The sequence below is a fragment of the Pongo pygmaeus genome, chromosome 9 (assembly GCF_028885625.2).
Source record: "Pongo pygmaeus isolate AG05252 chromosome 9, NHGRI_mPonPyg2-v2.0_pri, whole genome shotgun sequence".
NCBI classification, from domain to species: Eukaryota; Metazoa; Chordata; class Mammalia; order Primates; family Hominidae; genus Pongo; species Pongo pygmaeus.
The window spans coordinates 3,004,840-3,030,725 of NC_072382.2; the positions used below are offsets into that span (position 1 = coordinate 3,004,840).

The window sequence follows — 25,886 nt, forward strand, 5'->3', positions numbered from 1 at the left end:
CTATAAGACAACAGTGGTCCAGAGCGCTGATGTGCTGATGTATTAATAAAAGATGCAAAAGGTAGGGAGGTGACTCTAGAACAAAACAAAACGCATGATCCTTGAGTAGGTGCTAGATTCAGGCGTGGGGTAAAAATTGCTGAGGAAAACCAGGGAAATAGGAGCATGACTGTCTATTAGAGAATAGTATTGCTCCAATGTTAAGTTTCTTGGTAATGATATTGTAGAATTGTTTTAGGAAAATAGATATCCACCCCTTGCTTTCAAACAGTTTGGAGGGAGTGGGGAGTACAGATACATAGTTTGTTTTTTTTTAATGGTGGAAAGATATCGCATCTGTGAATTTATGAACAAAATGACATTCCTAGGATCTGCTTTCCAAAGGAAGGAAAGTAAAGGGTATAGACTTAAAAAAAAAAATAGCCAGGAGCAGTGGTCTGTGAACTACCTGGGAGGCTGAGGCAGGAAAACTGCCTGAGTCCAGGAGTTCAAGACCAGCCTGGGTGACACAGCAAGGCTCCATCTCAAAAATAAGAAAAAAGACTGGTCATTTGTTAATCAATACTAAAGCTCAGCGATGGCAGGTATAAGAAGGTAGACTGTACTATTACTCTCTTTACTACTGTAGAGTCTGAATTCCTATAATAAGTAAATCTTTTGTTAATGAGATACTGATTTTTCATTTTAATTACTCTAGCTTTCCTAAAACCACTGCAGTACAGGAATCCTTTACTTGCATTAATAAATGTTTCCAGAGAGAGGAACATTCCCCATACTGGATGCAAACTCTCCATGTGCAGTGAACTGACCTGTGTTACTTGCATTTTTAGCAGCTTCCACGGAATCTGAAGGAACCCCATCTGAAAAACTAAAACAACAGTATGTTTAAAAAGTATTATTGTAAAGAAAGTTCCAAAGACATAGCACAAATGGACATGTTTCTTATTCAATATATTAAGAGGTATCTCTACAGTGATGTCAGATTTGGGTAGAAGACAACTACCAATGTGCATGTTATCTCAGAGGCTGTCCTCTCTGCTATAAAAATATTCTACTACGTAACATCCCCTCTCCTCTCCCAAACATAAAGCCCTACAAAGTTCTTATTTCCAACCTTAGCCAAAGCTTCTTAGCTCTCATTTCTACAGCTTCTTTCCTCAAAAAATCTGCTCCAAGCCCTCAAACGAAACCTATCAACCAACGAACATGTTACTGTCTGGTCAGCTGCTCATGTGATCAGAGAAAGGCAGTCTTACCAAGTTAAGACAGTGCCCAAAGTAGCTTTGTAAAATTGGCCGCAACAAGTGTAAAATGAGCCATGAAACAGTTTTTAAAGATGCCTGGACACACCTCCCTCACAAAAAATAAATATCAAATAATATACACAACTAAAAGTAACCCTCAATCCACAAAACAAAATCTTCCACTTGATCACTGACAACTACAGACCGTTAGGAGAGCGTCAAAATTATCTGGCTTCACCCCAGGGGTGTAAAGCATGGAGAGCAAAACGATTACTTTCCATAAAAGATCTGTAAGTATCAATGTCTGAGGCACTGTTCATGTCTGAAGTAATTTCTTTGCGTGCTCAAACACATACACAAGAAATGAGCCATCAGCTAGACTCTGAAATGCATTTAACTTTGATTCTAATATTTACTGAAATATGGCTTGGCTGTTGCTCACCAATTGAATTTTAAACTGCAATAAACAAAGTCCACTTTGGCTTACCTGTGATCTGCCATCTGAATGTTTTTATCCCCTATAAATTAAAAAGAGTTGTAATAATTATATTCATAAACAAAAATATTTGTTCAATATACTTTTTAAACAATGGTTGTCTGTGGGATGGAGTCCACTAGAAGGGACAGGAGGGAACTTTCTAGAGTGATGAAAATGTTCTAGATCTTGACTGAGGTTACCTGAGTATATACATTTGTTAAAGCTCATTAAACTATACACTTCAGATCTGGGCATTTCATCACACACAAACTTTACTCATAAAAAAATTTCTCAGCCGGGCGCAGTGGTTCACGCCTGTAATCCAAGCACTTTGGGAGGCCGAGGTGGGTGGATCACTTGAGGTCAGGAGTTCGAGACCGGCCTGACCAACATGGTGAAACCCCATCTCTACTAAAAATACAAAATTAGCTGAGTGTGGTGGCACACACCTGTAATCCCAGCTACTCGGGAGGCTGAGGCAGGAGAATCACTTGAACCCAGGAGGCAGAGGTTGCAGTGAGCGGAGATCACGCCACTGCACTCCAGCCTGGGCAACAAGAGTGAAACTCCATCTAAAAAAAAAAAAAAAAATTATCTTATTGGCACTAAAATAACCAGACTTCAGAATAACATCAATTCTAATTTGCCTTATTTTTTATAACACATTTGGCAACACAAACATATATTAATGATAGCCCAATTATTTTAGAGTAAGTCAAAGCATTTACTGGTGTTTTACACTTTCAAATTAACTTATGGGATTATTTTCTAATTGCATTTGTTTATTCCGTATCTTCCATTACTTCTACACTGAGGATGTATTGCTTGTGTAAAAACCTTGTGTAATATACTCAGTATTATTCCACTTTTAAAGATGATTATTTCTATATTGGTAGAATTAGATGACATTGTAACTGAATATTAAGGGTGTGTTCTAGGGCATTTACTTCTTAAATAGAAAAACTTGATATTAATAAAACTAAAGAAAATTTATCTTTTTTTTGAAATAGGATCTCAGTCACCAAGGTTGCAGCACAGTGATGCAATCCTGGCTCACTGCAGCCTCAACTTACTGGGCTCAAGCAATCCTCCCATCTCAGCCTCCCGAGTAGCTGGGACAACAGGCGCAGGCCACCATGCCCAGCTAATTTTATTTTTTGTAGAGATAGGGTCTGGCTAAGTTGCCCAGGCTGGTCTCAAACTCCTGACCCTCAAGAGATCCTCCCACCTCAGCCTACCAAAGTGTTGGGATTACAGGTGTGAGTCAACATGCCTGACTTATACAATTTCAAAATCTAATCTAAATGCATTTAAAGTAACAGCTAAATGCATAGCTTAAATCCTTAAATGTAAAATAATACAGGTGTGGTTATGAAGTTCCTTAAACTCAGATGTCGGAAATACACCTGAGGGCCTCGCTAAACGGTTGTTCCAGCTGAAAACTGGCCAATGTTCATTCTTCAGTACCTGAGCAAAGCCCAAACCACTGAATCATATAGCTTTAGGGTAAAACCAACAACAAAAAAACCCCTCTGTATTTAACAAAAAGTTCTAATTATAATCTATGACTGTTCTGTATTTAACTCAACTACTTTTTAAAAATTCTTATTGTTTAGAAATAAAACGTGCTATTTTTAAGATTCAAAATACAACAAATATTACACACTTTTTCAAAAAAATAAATTATGTTTTAATGAAGAAGATGAAAACCAAAAAGAAAAAAAAAAAATGCAGCGGGCACAATGGTTCATGCCTATAATCCCAGCACTTTGGGAGGCCAAGGTGGGCAGATTACCTGAAGCTCAGGAGTTTCAGACCAGCCTGGGCAACATGGGGAAATCTCGTCTCTACAAAAACAAACAAACAAACAAACAGAATTAGCCAGGCATGGTGGTGTCAACCTGTAGTCCCAGCTACTCAGGAGGCTGAGGCAGGAGAATCGCTCGAGCACAGGAGGCAGAGGTTGCAGTAAGCTGAAATAACACCACCGCACTCCCACCTGGGAGACAGAGTGAGACTGTCTCAAAACAAAAAGAAAAAAAAAAAAATGAGGCTGGACACAGCGGTTAATACCTCTGGTCCCAGCTACTTGAGAGGCTGAGACAGAAGCAACACTTGAGCCCAGGAGTTGGAGGCCTGGCGGCTGCAGTGACCTATCACTGCGCCACTGAACTCCAGCCTGGACAACAGAGCAAGTACCCTGTCTCAAAAAAAAAAAAAAAGGCAACAAACCCTACAATGGCTGGCTATGCTCACCACCACGACCACAGCAGCAACCCAAACCCAGCCCTAGTCAGTGAAGATTTAAAAACCCTTTAACGGAGGCCAGGCGTGGTAGCTCACACCTGTAATCCCAGCACTTTCGGAGGCCGAGGCGGGCGATCACCTGAAGTGGGGAGTTCGAGACCAGCCTGACCAACACGGAGAAACCCGTCTCTACTAAAAATACAAAATTAGCCGGGCATGGTGGCGCATGCCTGTAATCTCAGCTACTCAGGAGGCTGAGGCAGGAGAATCTCTTGAACCCAGGAGGCGGAAGTTGCAGTGAGCCGAGATCTCGCCATTGCACTCCAGCCTGGGCAACAAGAGCGAAACTCTGTCTCAAAAAACAAACAAACAAAAAACTAACAAACACACTTCAATGGTCCCCCATCACCTTCTGCAGAATACACATTCCTACCAATTCAGGCCCTGTCTACTTCCCCATACTCATTCCCACTCATGCTCTTCTGCATAACCTTCCTCCAGACCTCAGTTTCATCATCCACAAACTAGAAGACAGTGGCTACCTGAGAAACTGTTAATGGAGACAAATTGCCTAGTACATAACAGCAGGCCAGGTCTCTTTTCACTTTTGTAACTGCCATGCATATAGACTACATATATTCCTTGATATGAAACCAACGAATTAAGTTACTTTAAACACTGCACCCTTTATACAGGCTGAGTATCTCTTATGTGAAATGCTTGGGACCAGAAGTGTTTCAGATTTTAGAATATTTGTATAAACATCATCAGGTATCTTGGGGATGGGACCCAAATCTAAACATGAAATTCATTCATGTTTCCTACACATCTTATTCACATAGACTGAAGGTAATTTTATACAATATTTTAAATAATTTTGTGCATGAAACAAAGTTTCAACTGTGATCCATCACATGAAGTCAGGTGTGAAATTTTCCACTTGTAACATTAATGTTAACACTAACAAAGTTTCAGAATTTGGAGCATTTGGATTTTTGATTTTGGGATCAGGAGTGCTCAACCTGTATAAGGAAAGACAATGTAGAGTGGTGGTATTATAAACAAGCTGGAGTTCAGTCAGGTTTCAGCACCACAAATTATTTATTTTTGTTTGTCAATCCCTATCACCCTTAAAACAGAGAGTTATAAGGAACTATCAAATATACAGGTTTGAGGAAAATAAATATGTTTGTTTTAAATGTTATGTTCAGTTTAATACTAGTCTTATAAAAGCACAGCCGGAAGACTCATCCAGAAGGTTCTCTCACTTTTAAAAGGCAATCAAGGGATCTATACAACCTGGTGACTATAGTTAACAACAATGTATCACATAATTGAAAAACTGCTGAGAGTAGATGTTAAGTGTTCTTGTCAGAATCAGTATACCACCTAATGTGAATTAACTTGACTTAGCCATTCCACAATGTATAGTACTTGAAAACATCACATTATACATCATAAATATAATTTTGTGTTAATAAATAATAACTAAAAATAAATAAAAGACAATCAAGTTAAATTATGAAAGGGATATCAGGCAAAAGAATGTTGTAAGTTTTCTAAAGTTCAGGTTCCCTCCCAAGGTCAAAAACTTTAACTGTGTCTACAATTCCAAATCTGAACTGGCAAGCGAATTTTCACCCAGTTAATTGGGTCAAGGAAAAAAAAAATAAAAGAATTCCCATGACTACACAAATGTTCTTTTATTTATATTAGACACTGTAACAATCCTATTTATGGATTAACTTCCTTGTACCCCAAACAACTGTTTTCATACGAAATTTTTAAAGATTTTTGTAACAAAATATAACCTTACATTCCTAATTTTGAACTGAAAACATCTACTCTATAGCTAGAGTAACTATAAAATTGGGCCATGGCATGGGCCGGTGGCTCATGCCTGTAATCCCAGCACTTTGGGAGACCAAGGCGGGCGGATCACATGAGGTCGGGAGTTCGAGGCCAGCCTGGCCAACGTGGTGAAACTCCATCTCCATTAAAAATACAAAAATCAGCTGGGCATGGTGGCACACGCCTGGGGTCCCAGCTACTCAGGAGGCTGAGGCAGGAGAATTGCTTGAACCTGGGGGACGGAGGTTGTAGTGAGCCAAGATTGCCCCACTAGACTCCAGCCTGGGCGACAGAGCCAGACTCTGTCTCAAAAAAAAAAAGAAAAAAAAAAAATTGGGCCATGTTTGAGAGACAAAGCTAGAGAGTGTGGTCGTACTCCACAAAACTTTTATATATTTACTCTGTCTTAATAAACTCAAAGGTCCTCAATGTCTTTATGGGAGATAACTGAAGGATTAAAATTAATTCAAATGTAATTAATGTTTTCACAAAGACTCCTTATAATTTTCTTACATCCTATAAATCCTACAAAATTAGGGATGGTAGTAAAATTTTTTTTTTTTTTTTTTTTTTTTTGAGATAGAGTTTCGCACTTGTTGCCCAGGCTAGAGCGCAGCGGCGCGATCTCGGCTCACTGCAACCTCCACCTCCCAGTTTCTCCTGCCTCAGCCTCCCAAGTAGCTGGAATTACAGGTGCCCACCACCATGCCCGGCTAATTTTTTTTTTTTTTTTTGTATTTTTAGTAGAGACAGGGTTTCACCATGTTGGCCAGGCTTGGTCTCAAACTCCTGACCTCAGGTGATCCACCTGCCTCAGCCTCCCAAAGTGCTGGGATTACAGGTATGAGCCACCGCACCCGGCCTCTAAGATAAATTTCTAAAGCACAACTGCCTGGCCCACATTCAGTCTAAGGAATGGCAATCCAACATTCTCAATCCAAGAGGGAGTCTGACCAGCCATTGGGCACAGGTTCAAATCCTCTAGGAGTACTGGATGTTTTAGATTAGGACATCAGAAAGGACAAAGAAATGATCTGTTCTCAGAAGGAATCAAGATACCCCTGTAGGACACCCCAACATCCCCACCCACAAAACCTGGCGATTATACGAAGCCCTGAGACAGTCCAGATTTCATTTCTATTGCCCAGGCCAGTAGACTCCTGATCCAGTCTATCATTACCACTCTCCAGGATCAGAAGTTAATCATGTTGTTAAACTTTCCATGATAATGTTTTGTTGTTGTTGTTGTTTTTTGAGGTGGAGTCTCGCTCTGTCGCCCAGGCTGGAGAGGGTCTCAAACTCCTGACCCTCAGGTGATCTGCCCACCTCAGCTTCCCAAAGTGCTGTGATTACAGGCATGAGCCACTATGCCAGGTCCATGATAATGTTTAAAAGCAATGAATAGGCTGGGCACCCGGTGGCTCACGCCTGTAATCCCAGCACTTTGAGAGGCCCAGGCAGGCAGACCACCTGAGGTCAGGAGTTCGAGACCAGCCTGACCAATATGGTGAAACCCGTCTCTACTAAAAAAGATACAAAAATTACCCAGGCGTAGTGGTGAGCACCTGTAATCCCAGCTACTCGGGAGGCTGAGACAGGAGAATTGCTTGAACCTGGGAGGCAGAGGCTGCAGTGAGCCGAGATCATGCCACTGCACTCCAGCCTGGGCATCAGAGCGAGACTCCATCTCAAAAAAAAAAAAAAGCAATGAATAATACATGTTTGCCCACTAAAGCACAAGTTCCACAAGGGCAGGGACCCTGTCTACTTGCTCAATACAGAAGTCCCAGGGCCCAGCAATAGACTCGGGATGAGACTGGTTGCCAAGAAATCTTTCCTTAACTAACTGCTACCAAATGACAGCTTGTCTCTGTTACCAGTACACAGCATGCATGGTGTCTGGGACTGCATGCACACATCTCAAGCAGTTTCTGAAGACACAGAGGAGAGACACTGCCTTAGTCATTCATGTTTGGTTACAAGATCTACTGAAATACCTGCCTCCAAACAGCAGCAGACTATCTCTTCAGAGACTTGTGGGGTGCCAAGCCCTGGGCTTTCAAGAAGAAAGTAAAAAATGATTTCCTTTCCTTAACCAAAACACTACACTTTACTTGTGGCGCAGCAGTCTTCACTGCTGCACTCCCATCTCCTCCACCCTTCTTTTCTGGGCAGTTCATTAGTATACGACTCAATGAGGCTAACTTCTTAATCCAGTACATATTAAAAGATCTTGTCATCTTGTCAGTAAGGCACTCCCTCTCTACCTATTTCAAATTGCAACCACCAAAGTCCCTACTCCTCTCCACTGTTTCTCAAAAGCACCTGCCACCATTTAACTTGTTCGTCTGTCTCCCATAGCAGAAACAAGGGCAAAGACTTCTGTATTATTCAGCGGGAGGCCCCAGTACCTAGAACTGTGCCCAGCACATAGAAGATGCTCATGAATAAGTAAACAGATGCAAATCACTGAAAGCTACTTTTCGGTAACTGAGTAAACAAGTACTATTTTCATTATTATACTTAAAACCCTTGCACATAAAAGTGTACGGTAATTCTACCACAAATTAGAAATTATCTCATCTTGTTTTTGAACAGGCTTTTCCGGATAATGCACAGTGCATTTTTAAAAGTCCCAAGGACATGAAATGAACATACATTTCGTTTTTAACAGTTAACAGGGGATACTTGTAAGAAACTTAAGGCTACACAGCAAGTGGTCAAAATCAAAAAGTAAAGTTCACGAAGTGATCTTTCGTTGTTTTCATACTACAAAAACACAATGCCTCTGTTACTAAATGCAAAATGTAAAGCTCTGGCAAACAAAGTAAAGCAACCCTGTTCTCTCTTAAGAGGGCAGGGTGGAAAACCAATGACTGCCAGATGAAAACAAATTTATATCACCACAAACTATTTCTTAAAAATTTCATAGCAGCCAAATACAAAATTATTTACTATCTACCTATTGATAAGGGTTTTCTATTACTTATATACTCAAAGACAAACCTTACAACTATAGTTTCGGGAGGCATAAATTTGCTTACCTTAAGAGGTCCCACAAAAATTCAGCTGAGGCCGGGTAACAGCAGTTTCCTGCAGAGATCAGCTACTTCCTATCACCATAGTGGTCGAAGAATCAAACTAAGTAATATCAGCTTTTTACCGTGGATGCCTAAAACACATTTCCCTTTAAGCAAAAAAGCAAGCATTCCTTAGCTAGCAATCTCAGGCCAAACTCCCAACAAGCTCATCTCTGCTGTCTTATTCAAATATAAACCATCATGGTTTCAAACAGTAACAGCACTGGCCTATTTCACACAGCTGACGCCTCTTAGGCCGTCAGGAATTTAAATCACCTTCTTGCCCACAAAGTATTTTTCTTCCAAAACAAACTGAAAAATATAGGCTCTTTGGCAACATTTTTGGAAGTAAAACATAAACTTATTACAATAATTTTTAAACTGCAGACAACTAAAGGGAAGGAAGAAAAGCACTACTATATATACATATATATTTGAGGTCACCTCCTCCTGATGCTAGAGACTATCAACTGCTCAAAAGAAGGAAAACAAAATAAAGATTTCAGTCCCCACACTTAGCTGCGAATAGCCAACAAAGGGAATTAACATGCGGTCAATAACAAGAGGCTACTAAAAACTCTGACAGGTTAACAGAAAAGTTTTCATTTCAGTTTCAAGTTCAAATTCATACTGTAAAGTGGTGATGAACACATCCCACCCGCAGGTACTTAACCTCCATACAAATAAGAACTACCTCTCATATGGGCAAAAAGATCAAAATTCTACAGAAGAATCTGATGGCTAAATGGCTAATTTGCAAAACACAATGCCCTGTACATTTTGAGGACATCCTAAAGCACGTGTAAACTTTTCAAATTCAGTTTACCAAGGTTATCAAACTTAAAAATGATTAAAATTTATTTGCTACTGCAAAGAATTCAACCAATTTCTCCAATGACTACTCCATATTCATTTTGAAAAACAGTACCGGATTTAAAGCTTACACAATAAAATTCACAAGTGTTAAGATACTATGACATATAGGCACAAATAACTGCAGACATTCTGAAGCTAACACTGCTCAACCAGGAAAAAAAAAGACTGCAATTGGATATGTAATAACAGCTATTTAAGACAGCAGTAACGTGTTAAAATGGTTCATAAAAATCACATCATAAGGCCCTGAAATTCTAGTAAAAATATCTCTAAGCAAACTTGTGAACTACTACTAAATAATTTTCTCTCTCTCTGTAGTCACTCATTTTATCTTTGGAATACTTCCCCATTCTATCACCACGTTGCTTTCTCTGAACTTCATTTTACATTTGCATATTATTTATTCCATTAGCAATTGCTCATCCCAGTCTGAATCTCAAAATTCTACTATAGGAGGCATTTGGCATCCTGTGGAGTAAGATAATTTTGAGATGGAAATGATCAACCAGCTCAAAACCTCGTAAGCTAGAGTTCAGTTAAGCTTAGTACAACGATAAAAACAATTTCTCATTAAAACTTCTTTCATTCGCTCTACAGAAGCAGTAACCCTGGGTACAGTTAAAACTGCCTGGGTCTTTAAGCTTTGTCACCTGGGACAAGTCATTATACCTAACCTCCCAGGGCCTCAGCTTCCAGAGTAGTTAAATGGAAAAACAATAGCATCTATCTCAGATTATTAGATTATGAAATGAGTTAACACACGCAAACAGGCTGAAGGAGTCCCTGGTGCGCAGTGCAGGTATTAGTCATTTAGAGGTATAGTTACTATTACAGGAAGGCAGCAACTTAGACTTACTTTAAGGTCCAACAACCTAATCTACATATTTGTATATTTTTAAGGTAAGAGAATTTTTTAAAGTCTATTTTTATACCGTATACCTAATGCAGGAGGATAAGGCACGGATTACTACAAGAAAAAGTAATGCAGACTGGGGAATGCGAACCAAAGCACAGACGAATGCGCCCCGACGATTCCTCCGAGAACATAATGAAATGGCGGACCTTCCTGCCAGAGGAGCGCACAGTCACCCAGGCAGGTGATGTGACACACACGTTAGGGTCTAAAGGTCCCAAGGCTGGAGTCCCCTTTACTGGACCCTAAACATGTCTGCCTCCTGCCCCGCAATCAGACTTAGAGAACTGTGGACGGTGGAAAGTCTTATCATGACCACACCATCCTTCGCTGGGGTGAACGGAAAGCATTCAGAAGGGGAAAATTGAAAAAAACAAAGACTCTGGTCAGGTCAAAAAATACAAATGTGACCTCTTCCGCCATCTCTGAACTGAAAGAAAAGCATGGCACTTTCCCATCCATAACATGTACGATTTTTTTTTTGGAGATTTTGCTTTTCCCTTGTGAAAGACGGTTTTAAATAGTAAACAGACTTGCTGCCCACCTTGGCTGGGAAACCAAGTCCCGTGAGTAACTAGTCTAAGGCCACTCAGGCCAGTCCTCGGGGAGCGCACGCCGCCCATCTCGCTCGCACCGCACAGCTCCCAACAGCTAAGAAGCAACGCCAAGGACTTTCTTCCCCGTCAGACGTGCCCTCGGCCACACCAAGCTGACATCAAAACCCCAGTTAGCCCAGCCTGACCCCACAGAGGCTCACGATGACAATCGCCCTACGGAAAAACTCAAATTCCTAAACATCTAATAAAGAAATCCTGGACGTCTCCACCTTAAAAACGGGAAGCCTGAACGCTCCGGCGCGCCCGGCCGTGTAACCGCCACAGCCCCCGCACGCGGGGCGGGCCGGGCTAGCGGGAGATTTGAGCGGCCGCCGCCTCTCGCCGTCTTCGCCTCCTCCGCGGGGCCGCCGCCCAGAAGGCCGCCCGCGGCGCAGAACAAAGCGCCCTGACCTTCAGTGAGGCGGGCAGCCGGGCGAGGCGCGCCGAGGGTTGGGAGGGGCCTCCCGCCAGCGCCCCAGGCCCGGGCTCCAGGCCCCAGGCCCCAGGCCCCGCCGCGGCCACCGCTACCTGCCCCGACCAGAACGCGGCCCCGCCCCTGCCCCACCGCCCCGCGGCTTCCAGAGATGGCCGCCGCCGCGCCCGCGCCGGACCCGCGGCCCCTCCCGCCCGTCCGGGCCCGGCCGCCCTCCCCAGCGCGCCGTTACCGGCCCAGCACCCGTGTCTCCGCACCTCACGCCTCCTGCAGCAGTGGCGGCGACCGTAGCTTCGCTCGCTTTGGGGCTGCGCCGCCGTGGCCTCCAACAACGCCGGCTCCCATTGGCCGAGACTCCCAGCTCTTCTCTCCGCGAGCAAGACGGGCTGCGATTCGCCGAGCGCGGCGCAAGTCAACTGCGCTTCGCGCCGCAGACAGCAACCAATCAGAAGCCTCCGAAGAAACGCCGCGCCGTATGCAAATATTTCTCCGCGCGGTGCGCGCCTTGCGTTCCTCCGCCTCTTTAAATGGGACGGGGCAAGGTGAAGACCGCGTGTGTGGTTCCGGGTGGGCCCGGGTCCCCACTTCCGGGACCCTCCCCGGGTGACACCACATCCTCGCGGGACACTGGGCACCACCTCTCTCCGTGGGCCCCGGCCGTCTTTATCTCCTGCGCCCTCCCAGTTCCCTAGTTCAATCCCGTCCGCGGCGGGTCGGTGCCTCCAGCACTCCGTGCGCCAGCTGATGTGAGAACCCCACCTCCCATGTCGTCCCCTCGCCCTACTCCTTGAGAACATCGCGGGGGGGCCCCTCCGCCTGGGAGCCGTTTTCAACCAGCCCCGTTAGTGGTTGGGACCTAAGCCTAACCCCTGCTCATCCCCCAGGTCCCGGGTTGGAGAACACGTCCTCTGCGAAGAGGTCGGGGCTGGGTCACCTCCGCGGACCCGACGGGACTAGCCACTTCCTGCGTCTCTTCCGCCACCCCCTGAGCCCCGCAGTGTCCCAGCAGCCTAGTTCTGGCCTGCGGGAGACCCTGTCGGACAAGGAGGAAAAGCAGTGCGCTCTGGGCCCTCAGATCAGCCCCCTGAAGCAGAGCAGGGCGGAGGGCTGGGGAGGAGCTGGCCCGTTTCGCTCGCCTTGTTCTCCCTCTCATGGTGCCCTCTGGGCTGGGGTGAAGGTACCAGCCCCAGCCTGTCCACATCACATTTTGTAGAAAGGCGTCCAATTTGATTGGAAAATAACCCCTACGCTGGGACTTCTGAGGCTGGTTCATTTCCATGTTCAACCGTGCCATTGGGGGTCTTAAAGTCTAATGTGCATTTTTTTCAGAAACGTTCTCTTTTTTTGGGGTGAGGTTACTTTTGAAACAATTGCTAATTATTATTATTATTCTTAGCAAGTTATTCCTGTAATGGTGAAAATTTGAAACCCTCTAAAGGCTCCTGGTTGAGGGATTAAGAACGTAGCGTCGGTTATAACCCTCAGAGGTAAGCTGGGAGGCTGAGGCAGGAGGAACCCTTGAGCCCAGAAATTCAAGTCCAGCCTGGGCAACATAGTGAAACCTCATCTCTAAGAAGAAATTAATGCGGAGCGCCGTGGCTCAGGCCTGTAAACCCAGCACTCTGGGAGGCAGAGGCAACAAGTCCAGCCTGGGCAACATAGAGCACCCTTCCCCTGCTCCAAAAACAACAACAACAACAAATTACCCAGGCGTGGTGGCTCAGGCCTGTAATACCAGCTACTTGGGAGGCTGAGGTGGGAGAATTGCCTGAGCCCGTGAGGTCAAGGCTGCAGTGAGCAGAGATTGGGCCACTGCACTCCAGCCTGGGTAACCAGAGGGGGCCATAGTCTCAAAAAGACAAAAAATAGGCAGGGCGCGGTGGCTCAAGCCTGTAATACCAGCACTTTGGGAGGCCGAGGTGGGCAGATCACGAGGTCAGGAGATCGAGACCATCCTGGCTAACACGGTGAAACCCCGTCTCTACTAAAAATACAAAAAAATTAGCCGTGCGTTGTGTCGGGCGCCCTAATCCCAGCTACTAGGGAGGCTGAGCCTGGAGAATGGCGTGAACCCGGGAGGCGGAGCTTACAATGTGAGCCGAGATCGCACCACTGCACTCCAGCCTGGGCGACAGAGCGAGACTCCATATCAAAAAAAAAAAAAAAAACACTAATTAAAACAAAAAACATAAAAACCCCTCAGAGGTGACCGGTGCATGGCTGAGGCCTGACCCACACAGCGTGCTCAGTCCTGTCTGGCCATCTGTGGTTTAGGAGAGAGTGTGTGTGCTCTCAATTCCTATTTTACTTATTTAGACTTTCAGACTTTTCTACAATGGTCATGCTTTATGCTTTGCGGAAGCATCAACAATGATAGAAACGACACAAGAACGTGGGCATTTGAAGTGTTGAGGGTCCTTCCTCCCATCTAATAAAGTCTCAAGTCAATTTGCAGTAATAGGATCCCCCTGCTCCTGGATGTTGGGGTTGGTGGGGGTGGCATCCGGGTGGGTGGATCCTCTGAGGGAGCTGGGCCTTGGGGCTGGGGGCAGCTGGACCTGCTCCCTGGGAGATCTGCTGGAACTGGAATGATTGTGGTGGTGGTGTTTTTCTCTCGGTGGTTGGTGGTTTCTCTCCTTGGAAGATTCTCATTTGGATATAGAGTCTTCACAGATGCAATTAGGTAATGAGGTCGAGTGGGCAGATTGCTTGAGCCCAAGGGTTCGAGACCAGCCTGGGCAACATGATGAGATCCCATCTCTACCAAATATCTAAAAATTAGCTAGGCATGGTGGTGCATCTGTTGTCCCAGCTGCTTGAGAGGCTGAGGTGGGAGGATCACTTAGGCCTGGGATTTGGAAGCTGCAGTGAGCTGTGATCATGCCACTGCACTCCAGCCTGGGTGACAGAGCAAGACCAAGACCCTGTGTCGAAACAAAGAAGTCCCCAGATGACACTGACATACAACCAGGGCTGAGGGTCACTGGGATCAGGACTCCCAGGGTAGCTGGCACTTGGTGGGTTTCATTCCTGTTTTCCCAGTGCTGCCTCTGCCAGGCCTCAGGCATGAGCCAACCTGTCTACAACCCCTCTGCCGCCTCAGCCTCCTCCAACCTGGAGATCAGGAGTCCCCTCCAGAGGCTACCTTGCCTGTGGTTCTGCTCTTGGCTGCCTTGTCCTCACTGGGGCTCCGGGAGACAGTCCCGGACAGACACCACGTATTTCTCCTTCACATTGCCAGCACCTGGAAAAGTGCCTGGCACTTGGCGAGCTGTGCCCTCACTTCGGCGCTACTGACAATGGCTACACCTTGGCCTGGAAGTAGGGGCAGAAATCACTGCCCCCATTCAACAGAGGAGAAAACAGAGAAACCCCTGTAACGCCCCCAGCTAAGTGGCTCTGGCCCTGGAGGGGGCCATGCCCTTCACCTGTGGTGGGTGCGCTACTCCTCAAACGACCTCGCAGCTGCCAAGAGCTGGAGCCTAGGCCTCAGAAGTGTGCAAATCCCCCTCAGTAGGGTGGTGGCTCAGCCTATGGGGCATTAACAAAGTGGGGCCCTGGAGACATCCAAGAGAGGTGGCAGGTTTCTTCTGGTATATGGAGAACAGAAAACACCCATGGCGTACGCCGCACAAAAGAGGGGTGCGCAGACAGGGAGTGACTTTGCAAGCTTCCCAGCCTCAGAAAGAAGGCATCTGGAAGACTGTACCCCAAATGTTGTAGGGATTTGAGAGGTAGGGCACAGGGCCTTTCAGTTTCTACTTTATATTGGAAGTTGTCTGTATTATTTATTTTTAAATAATGAATACATGATGTTTTTATAGTAAAGACACCAAAGATTGCTCTTTGGAGAAAAACAGGAAGATGTAAATCTGGCCCTTACAGCTGAACAGAGCTTTCATGTACACAAAAGAAACACTTTTCACAGGCAAACTAATATTATACAAGAAAAGTGGCCACCCCACGTTGTTCCAGAAGGATCTGCTGCAGCCTGACAGAAAGAGATTGCAGGGTAGGGAGGTGCTGGGGTCCTCTTGGGGGCCAAGCCAATGGCCTGGGCCCAGCTAGCCTGTTGTCACTGCAGGCCCTCGACCCAGCCTGGGGAGACTGGAGGAAGTTGGGGGAGGGCAGAGAGAAGGTGCACCAGGCAGTGGGCACTCAGAGCGGGGAAACTCCAGGCAGAAAAGCGGCCCAGAATCACTCTGAATTGGGGGGCGTGAAACAGGGGTCACAGCCTGGCCCTACTGCAGCCCAGGTGGAGCCAGGCCTTCACTAGCGGTGGGGACCAGGCTTGCCCCTGGCAATCGGGATACGTTTTTGTGCAGCCACCACTGGAAACGGGACACAGGCCACTCCTTCTTGCCTCCTTGGATGGCACCACAGCTTTGGGCCAACCTCTGCTCACCCCAGTGGTGGCAGCTAAAGACAACGGTATTTCCTCATGGCCGGGTTGTCAGGATATTTGATACATGGTTTCCAGCACAGGCCAGTAAAGAGGATACACTGTGGAAGGGATTGCTGCTGCTGCGGTGCCTGCTGCATTTCATCAGTTTCCTTGGCTAAAAAGGATACTGAGTTACAGGTTTCAGGCTACTTTGTATCTCATTAAAGACACCTCTCCATGCAGCCGCCATTATCACACTAACAAAATTAGCAAAAATCTTGACTGTCATCCAATACCTGGTCATTCAAATTTCTTGAATTTTTTTTTTTTTTTGAGACGGAGTTTCGCTCTTGTTGCCCAGGCTGGAGTGCAATGGCGCGACCTCGGCTCACTGCAACCACCACCTCCCGGGTTCGAGCAATTCTCCTGCCTCAGCCTCCGGAGTAGCTGGCATGTACCACCATGCCCAACTAATTTTTTTGTATTTGTAGTAGAGACAGGGTTTCTCCATGTTGGTCAAGCTAGTCTTGAATTCTCGACCTCATGTGATCCGCCCGCCTCAGCCTCCCAAAGTGCTGGGATTACAGGCGTGAGCCACTGCACCCGGTCCCCCTTGAAATGTGTTTATAGCAGGTTTGTTCAAATCCTTCAAAGATTATCCCTCACACCTGGTGGTTTTGTTTCTTGAGTCTCTCCCAGTCCTTCTTTTCTGCCCGATTCTGCTCCCTTTGACGCATGCATATTGAAGACGCCAGCCAGGCATCTGGCAGAACGCCCCACCTTCTGCACAAGTGTGGTGGCTGCTTCATGGCCTCACCTGGATTCTCCCTCTGTTCCCAGTATTTCCTGCAGACAAGAAGTGAGCTGGACAGCCTTGCTCCTGAGGGGGCTCTAGCCCAGCAGCACAGGCCACAGCTGGGAGACTGCAGGAATGCAGAATCTTGGGCTCCTCCTAGACCTGAACTGAAATTTGTGTTAACAAGCAACCCTGGGCAGTTTATACACACATTCAAGGTTGAGGAGCCCTAGCCTAAAAGCTGCATTCAATAGTGACTTATACTTTTAGAGGAAATCCTTCTTTTTGTTGGGGGGCTGACAGCCAGAGCCCAACATCAGAAAGTAACATGTATCCCCTCCTGGAAACCTACAAGCAACCCACAAGGTGACACTTTGGCATCAAGAAATTATCCAGCACCTACCAGTTTTCATCCAGGGGTCTCAGCATCCGCGGTCAGCCCCTGCCTGAATCAGTGACTTCATTCGGGGTTGCAGAATGGAGATATCTGATCCTGGTGCTTCTTCCCTTAGCTGGCATCTTTGGGGAAAGAACAACTTTCCCCTTTCAGCTAGGGCCATTTGGTGGCCCTGAAATACACTTCCCATGCAAGGTAAAATACTTGATTCTGTCACTAATGAGCAACTCTACAGAAAGGAGCTGACACAGGAGCCGCCTCCAGTAATGACAATATGTTTTAGCTTTCTCTAGTTTTGAGAATAAATACAGATGCCTGGGTTTTTTTTTGTTTGTTTTGTTTTGTTTTTTTGTTTTTTGAGACAGAGTCTTGCTCTGTCATCCAGACTGGAGTGCAGTGGTGTGATCACAGCTCACTTGCAGCCTCCACCTCCCATGCTCAGGCAATCCTCCAACCTCAGCCTCCTGAGTAGCTGGGATCACAAGTGTGCCACCACACTGGCTAATTTTTTTGACTTTTAGTAGAGACAGCGTCTCGCTATGTTGCCCTGGCTGGAATCATTCTTTTCAATGCTCAAATTGTCCCAAACTTAGCCAGTAGGAGCTCCTGAAGCCTTATTTTAAAGTAATTATAGGTTTCCAGAAAACTGCAAAATTTGTTTCCTGATGGTCACACCTTGCCTGGCCAGAGTTCAAGATCAACACAGGAGACTGACACTGGTACAATGTGTGTGACTCTACATTGTGTTATCACACATGCAGATTCGTGTGATCACCATGGCAACGAGAACACAGAAGTGCCCTCCCCACCAATCCCACCTCCTACTGTCGTTGTGTAGTCACTCCCCTCCACCTGCCCCCCACCATCTTTAACCCCAGCTACCACCATCTGTTCTCTATTCCTACTTGAGAATGTTATCTACATGGAATCACACGGCCTACAACCTTTCAGGGGTGGCTTTTCCACCCAGCAGAATGCCCCTGACACTTACCACCCAGCTGCTGTGTGTCACTAGCTTGTCCAGTGTCCTCCTGACCTGACTTCTTGGTGTTCGAAAGCTCCCCTTTTGGGGCACAAGAGTGCCTGGGCTCAGCTACTCCTGCTGCTGCAGACCTGGAACTGGCCATTTCTCCAGGGGGTGGGGGGATGGGGTTTAGAGCCCCAGATCGGGGCTGGGGCTGCTCACTGCCACCAGGGCTGCCTTGCTTCTCCACCCTTCCCATCTACACAGCCAGGCAACAATCTACTTTTTAAAATCACAAGTTACTTCATATTGTTTTTTCTAATTCGTATTTAATAGTAAAGTGATTTTCCTTGACTTCTTTGATATTTTATCCTCTTACATTAAAAACTTGATTGCTAGGCTGGGCGCAGTGGCTCACACCTGTAATCCCAGCACTTTGGGAGGCTGAGGAGGGCGGATCACTTGAGGTCAGGAGTTCAAGACCAGCCTGGCCAATATGGTGAAACCCCATCTCTACTAAAAATACAAAAATTAGCTGGGCATGGTGGCGCGTGTCTGTGGTTCCAACTACTTGGGAGGCTGAGGCAGAAGAATAGCTTGAACCCAGGAGGTGGAGGTTGCAGTGAGCTAAGATTGCTTCACTGCACTCCAGCCTGGGTGTCAGTGATCTTATTTGTCTTGGCATATAGGGTCTGAAAATTACAATGCCAATGTTACTACTAACAACAAAACTATTGAATTGTTTGACTTTTCTGCACTGTTTTTGACCTTAGAAGATACCCCATTAAAGATGTGTAGTAAAAAATGGCCAATTCTCAGAAAGTTGAAGTTCTTTTCTTGAGAATGCCAATTTATGTTTTTGTGCCAGATGGTACTTTCTGAAATAGCGGCAGTAGTATCTCCCATCCCTTCTGGAACCCAGTAATGCCCACCACAGGGTAGTGTCTGTGCCTCCCCCTCCCCACGAACATGGGTGGGCCTTGTGACGGCCTCCACTAGGGAGGACAGTGGAAGTCAGGACATGACCTCCGAAGTTAGATCCTAAAAGGCCATATAGCTCCTGTCTCTCTCTCTCTCTCAGGACTTGCACCTTTGGAGCTATAGGCTGTTGCAACAGAAATCAGCCACCCAGAAGCAGCCAAGCTGGAGAGACCACACAGAGGTAAAAGGTGCACAAGCAGCCCTAGTATAGGACCCAGGCACAAACTTAGAGATGACCCCATCTGCCTGCAACTGAAAACCAATCAGCTGAGCCCAGTCAATCCAGAGCCATGAGTTATTAACATGATCGTTATTGTTTTCAGCCATGAAGTTTTGGGGTGATTTGTTAAGTGGCAACAGATAACTGGAACATGTTTGTTTTACTTTGGGGGACTTTTCTTTCTTGCTGGTTTAAATTTTTTTATATATAAAATACTGACAAGGTTCAAAGTCAGACCTGTCAATACCCAGAGACTGTCCTCATTGATTTATAACCTTAGTGCTCCCTGCATAATTGGGTGGGTGCTCTCAAGCTGTGCCAAGCACCCTGCTGATGCACAGACAGGCTGGTTCCAGCCTTTTGCTGTGTCACACACTACTGCAGTAAACAGCATGTACATGCGGAGGGCAAGGACAAAGAATTGGCGCACCCACAACCCAACACTGCCACACTCCCCATGGGGCTGCTGCCACCATCCACGTGCACTGGATGGAATGTCCCCCCCGGCTGTCCACGGCACCAATGACTGTCTTTTGTCCCGATGGATATGGCCTGGCACCAGCTTCCTCAGGCATGAAGCAGACTCTGGCTTCTGCTTACGCCCTCCTCAGCCAAGGATGGGTAAGCACCTTCGCGTCTGGGTGGTGATTCTTAGTCCAGGTGAACCAAGTGTGGAGGCAGGGTGGCAAGGACAACATTGGGCACTGGGGACAGAGGGCCCCCCTGCTGTATTGAGACCACCCCCACATCTCACCCATTAGCCATGCAGATCCTGGACTTGCTGTCTCCAGCGGCAGTTCTGGGCAGCTCGCCAGGGGCCTGCCTGCTGAGCCACTCGCTGTGCTGCTGCCCAGTATGGAACAGCTCTAGGAAAACCTGCAGTGTGTTTATTCATCAGAACCCGAGGGCAGACTGAGCGGCCTTTGTCTAGGGCTCAGCAGGCTCTGCCAGTCTGAGCCTGTCTTTTTCCTACTCAAATACCTCCAAATGTGCCCACACACCAGAGATTAGCCGATAGCCATCAGCATGGGGGAGAAATTCCTCAGCCAGCTGAAGCAGCTCAACTGACCCAAGCACCTAAGTTGTGACCTGCTGACCAAGCGGCCCTGGCTGGCCACCAGGCCTCTGCCAAGTGCTGAACATGCAGAACAAGACAGAGAGGGTCTCACTGTTCAGAAAAATTTATTATCAATGTCTCAGAGCCAACGACGACATGAACCTACATGAACACAACTCTTAATTTAGGACCCAAGGGCGACTGTAAACATGATTGGAGCACTGGGGCGTTGTCACTGAGGCAGACAGCAGCCACTAGTCCACAATGGTTTAAAAAGTCAGTCCTGTACCCCCTCACTGGAAGCTTCCATTGTGGGCCATCTGCAAATATTCCTTGTAGAGCTTCTCCTGAGCCTCGAAGAGCTTCTTCAGCTTCTTGGCTTGCCCTTTGCTGAGCTCTTTGCCCTCTGTGTCGTGTGTGGGCAGACCCTGAAAAGCCAGAGCACAGCGGCTATTGGTCTTCTCTGCACCTGGATAACCCCAACTCCCCTTTCTTTGCCCTCCCGTCTCAAAGTGTGTGTCTCCTTGATGCAGCCATGTCCTCCTGGTTGGACATTCAGTCACCACACTGCTCTGGAGCCAGCACACTGATCTGGCAGTGCTGGCTCTAGCAGCTAAGAATGGGAGAGGGGTGACCAGAGTCTGAGGGTGCTTCCTGCCTAACGTGAGGGGCACTGTGCCCCTCAGAGTCTACCCATGGCTGAGTTCTGACACAGCTGGCCCAAAGGTACATAGCAAACACATCCAAATGCCAGCAGGGAGGGGCCTAGAGGTTTGGAGGCAGGGCTGTGAATCGCTATGAGGAAGGAAGAGCCTGGGGGTAGGAGGCCTATCTGCGCCACGGCACTTCGGCCAGCTTGTGAGGGCCTGGGTGGATCTTGGCCCGGGGCCACAACTCCCAGGGCTAGGGACCAGAGCTCGCCACACCAGTGGAGGGGGCCCTGGCACGGGCTTGCCTAGCTGCCTGGGCTGTGGAAGGAGCTCAGTAGTTGGGCCAGGAGGCCCTGGACCTAAAGCAGGTGTCAGATTTGATTGCAAATTTTCTATAGACAGAAAATCTGCTTGTCCAAGGTTGAAAATTCCTGTCCTCCCACTTTAATGTGGTCTGATAAAGTTCTGAATAGAAGAGAAGGATGCTTACATGCTTACATTTTCATCAAACTTGGAGTATTTGTCGGTTTCTGACAGGAACATCTCACTGGGGGGAATCTTCATCTTGGCCAGCTTTGCTGCCTACAACACGCAACATGGCACAGTCACTGCCACCGAGCAGCACCTGGGGCTCCACACTGTGAACGACATCTGCTCATACCTCCAGCCCTCAACTTGCTTCCAAGCCCTCAGATTCAGAGTGCTATGAAAGATGGGAAGGGGAAAGCCAAGGTGGAGGGAACATACAAGGAATTTAAAATTAAACCAGATGTTACTTCTACAGGAATAGTGGAAAGCTTACTAGAAACCCTAATAGTAGTAAGTCTATAAACGCTGTCTTGGAGCTTGTGACCAAATGGCACAGGCTTCCCCTTGGCCAGGCCTTCCCTGCACCCCATGTGACAAGGGCCTGGCAGGCCTTGCGTGGTGGAGGCAGAAAGTGGAGCTCCTTCTGTGAGGGTCTGCAGGGGCCTGGCTAAGGTCCACGGAGGCACAGAGAGCCACAGGGCATGGGGTCAGGGTGCACTCCTGCCCAGGAGAGCCCTCACCCCCAAACAAAATGCATTACTTCTTGTTCCTGTTTCCTCCGGGCCGCCTCCTCTTTCTTCTTCCTCTTCTCCTCTTCAACCTGGAGGGGCAATACAGAGCCAGATGAGACAGGGCTGCCTCAGGCTGCTGGGTCTCTTGGAGTGAGAGGTCTAGCCAACCAAGCCCCTCTCCTAGGGCCTGGCATGGAGGGCTGAACTCTGACTAGGCCCTCCCCACTGTGGGGAGACAAGCCCATGTGCTGGGCAGCACACCGACCCTCTTCCATTCCCTTTGGGGATCCTCAGTGGCACCCCTGGGTGCCTGGCCCTGCCCTAGATGCAAAGGTATGCAGCAGGCAGACAAACAGAACCAATGCTGAAAGTCCCGGCACCACTAACATGAAGAAATGGACCAGCATGGTGAGCCTGGCCCAAGGAGAGAGGATCTGTCAGGCGATGACCAGGACAGCACTGTGAGGGTTACCCTGAGTGGGTCTTGGGGTACCTGGGAAGGAGCAAGAGCCCCAGGGCAGGATGGGGATGGTGGGCGGAGGGCAGCCTTGGGGGCTAGGTGAGGAGACCAGAGCCCACTCCAACCAGCAGGCAGCATCCGAGCAGGGGCGAGGGCAGTCTGATGCTGCAGGGAAGGCTTATTAGTGGAGCCAACAGGCTGGGTGCCAGTGAGGGAGGCCCTCGGTTGCTTTGGGAGGTTCTGGCCTGAGCCACTGCACAAACAGACATGCCCTCCACTGACGGGAAAAGGAACAAGTTTGGGGAGTTGAAAATCACATTTTCACCTTTCCTTTGGACAGCCTAGGTTTCAGATGCTTCCCAGCCCAGTGGAGCCATCAGGTAGGCACGCCCTCCATGGCAGGAAGGAGGAACAAGTTTGGGGAGTTGAAAATCACATTTCCTTTGGACAGCCTAGACATCAGATGCTTCCTGGCCCAGTGGAGCTATCAGGTAGGCAGCTGGGCACAACTGTTTTTGGGCCACTGGGTACATGATAGATGGTGGAGAAGCCACAGGACCAGATAAGGTCTCCCGGGGAGGTGTTGCACACAGAGCTGGGGAAAAGAAACCAGGAAGGCCCAAAGGTCTCAGAGACTCGGGATGGGGCTGGGGCCAACAGGATCGAGCTCTTTCGAGGTAGATGGAGGGAGAGCAGGGCTGGCCGAGGGAAAGGGGCTGAGGTGGGGGAGGAGCTGGGCACTGAGCTTGGAGGAACCAGAGACACAGTGCTCAGGATTTCTGCTTTTTCCCTTTAAAAGTTAGTACGTGTTTATGTGCTGATGGGAATGGTATAGGGAGAGGCAGGACCCCTCCCCCATGGTGCCTCGGGCCTGGGGATGCCTTCTTGCAGCAGCTTGGTGAGGTAAGAGTCCCTTGATTGGGAAACAGCAGCTACTAGAAGTCACAAGCCACAGCCAACGTGGCCAGTGGAAAGGCCAGCACAAAGAGTGCAAGGCCTGTGAGGCTCTGGCCGGGCCACCCTGGCGCTCCTCTTGTCTGCTTCCTGCTTCTGAGCACTCTGCCAGGGAGTGCAGCAAGCCAGGGCATCTGCACAGCCAGCACCAGGCCACCTCACAGTGCAGCACGGCAGGCGAGACCCAAGGCTAGGTGAGTGACTGTGATGGAATGGGGAGGGGCCCTGATGAGGCAGTCACACCAGCCAACCTCACAAGGCAAGCCCAGCTCTTCCCAACCTGCCAACCAGGATGGACCTGCAGACCACTCACCACTGTCTAGAGCTTTCCCCAGAGTTCCAGTTTGTTATTCCTCCAAAGCAGTGCAAACTCCAGCCACCCACACTTGCCTCTGGCATGAGCTCTCCCCTCGTGCCTTGGGCCTTGGGCCAGTGCAGGGCTGGGCATAGATGCCTTCCCTGATCTTGTACATCCCATCTATCAATCACCCACCCTGTCGATTCTCCTTCCTCAGTTCCTCCCAGAGCCTCCTTCCTGAGAGCCATGGCATCCAAACTCGCCCTCCATGGCGGTCTCCTGCTTTAAGCCTCTTGGGGACCCACCTCCCATGGTGTGCACTGGGGGCCCAGGTGCCTCTCATCCTGCTGCCTGCATCCCAGGGTACCCCATACGCTGTGCCCAGAGGTTCTGACATTGCGTTTTTGTTCCTGTTCTTCTGTCCTATTGGGCACCGAGGAACTTGGGCCATCCCTGATCCTGGGGGTGTTGTGGGGTGCAGGTGGGGACTATGCTGGGAATAGGAGGTGGAGATGCATCAGTGACACGCGCCACCCAGGTGAGGGCAAGGTGGGACTGGGATCTTAACATGTCAGCTTTGGGCCGGGCACGGTGGCTCAAGCCTGTAATCCCAGCACTTTGGGAGGCCAAGGTGGGTGGATCACGAGGTCAGGAGATTGAGACCAGCCTGACCAACATGGTGAAATCCCATCTCTACTAAAAAAATACAAAAATTAGCTGGGCACAGTGGTGGGTGCCTGTAGTCCCAGCTACTCGGGAAGCTGAGGCAGAAGAATCGCCTGAACCCGGGAAGTAGAGGTTGCAGTGAGCTGAGATCGTGCCACTGCACTCCAGTCTGCGCAACAGAGTGAGACTCTGTCTCAAAAAAACAAACAAACAAAAAAAAAACATGTCAGCTTCACAGTTTGCTAAAAGTGACTGGTTTTCACTTAAACTGAGGGAATAATCTTTTTAAAAGAGGTCCTTCATTAGAAGATACTAGTTAATTTTTCTTTCTGACATTTATAAATACTGGGATTTTAATAAAAGTGTAAACATCATTGCTTAAAAAGTAAACTATGTAATAATCGCAATGGTTTTTACATTTTCAACAAATATCAAGCTTAAGTCATTTTGACTTTACTCACTCGTCTCTTTTCTTCTCTCTCTTTTAATAAGGTGTTTCTGTCTACCAGTTTCACCACCGTGGGCAGTCCTGCAAAATAAACTGTGTGTGAGAAGACGCTGGGCTCTGTGGGCCGTCCCTGCTGCGGGGCCAGCCCTGCCCTGCCCTGCCCTGCCCAGACCATGCCGTGCTACCCAGTCAGAGCGAGGGCCCACTGGACAAAAACAAACAAAAACCTCCGTAGCAGCAGTGAAGCACAGGAGAACATTTTGGTTTGTGTGTGTGTGATTTTTTTTTTTTTTTTTGAGACAGAGTCTTGCTCTGTCATCCAGGCTGGAGTGCAGTGGCATGATCTCAGCTCACTGCAACCTTTGCCTATCGGGTTCAAGCAATTCTCGTGTCTCAGCTGCCCGAGTAGCCCACACCCAGATAATGTTTTGTATTTTAGTGGAGACGGGGGTTTCACCATGTTGCCTAGGCTAGTCTCGAACTCCTGAGCTCAGGTAATCTGCCCACCTCAGCCTCCCAAAGTGCTAGGATACAGGTATGAGCCACCACACCTGGCAAGAACATTTTATAATGAGAAGGTAGGAAGGTCTTGCCAGCCAGGAGTAGGAAAATATGACATGTCATCTCAGATTTGAAATTACCAGGGGCAGAGTGGAAGAGTGGAATTGGAGTGTTCGTAACACAAAGAAATGATAAATGCTTGAGGTGATGGACATCTCAGTTACCTAGATTTGATCATAATACATCATACGCATGTATCCAAATATCACACATAGCCCATAAATATGTACAACTATTATGTATCCATAAAAATTGAAAATAAGGCCGGGCATGGTGGCTCATGCCACTTTAG

General features: G+C 47.7%; 2 protein-coding genes across 21 annotated transcripts in view; both read right to left on the minus strand.

The window, feature by feature from the left end:
• The window catches only part of NAP1L4 (nucleosome assembly protein 1 like 4), a 45,323-nt gene extending 33,237 nt beyond the window's left edge, over window positions 1-12,086 (minus strand). For 2 of the 10 annotated variants that reach the window (XM_054437452.2, XM_063670697.1), the window contains exons 1-3: window positions 11,976-12,086; window positions 1,732-1,762; window positions 810-868 (exon numbers count right to left, since the gene is read on the minus strand). In XM_054437452.2, coding sequence (XP_054293427.1) covers window positions 810-868; window positions 1,732-1,745 — 73 coding nt within the window. In that variant the 5' untranslated portion in view covers window positions 1,746-1,762; window positions 11,976-12,086. The other 8 variants (XM_063670693.1, XM_063670696.1, XM_063670694.1 and 5 more) reach the window with 8 other exon arrangements.
• An 8,539-nt stretch (window positions 12,087-20,625) lies between these two features.
• The window catches only part of CARS1 (cysteinyl-tRNA synthetase 1), a 56,363-nt gene continuing 51,102 nt past the window's right edge, over window positions 20,626-25,886 (minus strand). For 5 of the 11 annotated variants that reach the window (XM_054437458.2, XM_054437463.2, XM_054437464.2 and 2 more), the window contains 4 exons: window positions 25,047-25,114; window positions 22,237-22,296; window positions 21,666-21,749; window positions 20,626-20,945 (listed from right to left, as the gene is read on the minus strand). In XM_054437458.2, the coding sequence (XP_054293433.2) occupies window positions 20,811-20,945; window positions 21,666-21,749; window positions 22,237-22,296; window positions 25,047-25,114 (347 nt within the window). In that variant the 3' untranslated portion in view covers window positions 20,626-20,810. Of the gene's footprint in view, window positions 20,946-21,657; window positions 21,750-22,236; window positions 22,297-25,046; window positions 25,115-25,886 lie in introns of those variants that run through there. The other 6 variants (XM_054437460.2, XM_054437466.2, XM_054437467.2 and 3 more) reach the window with 2 other exon arrangements.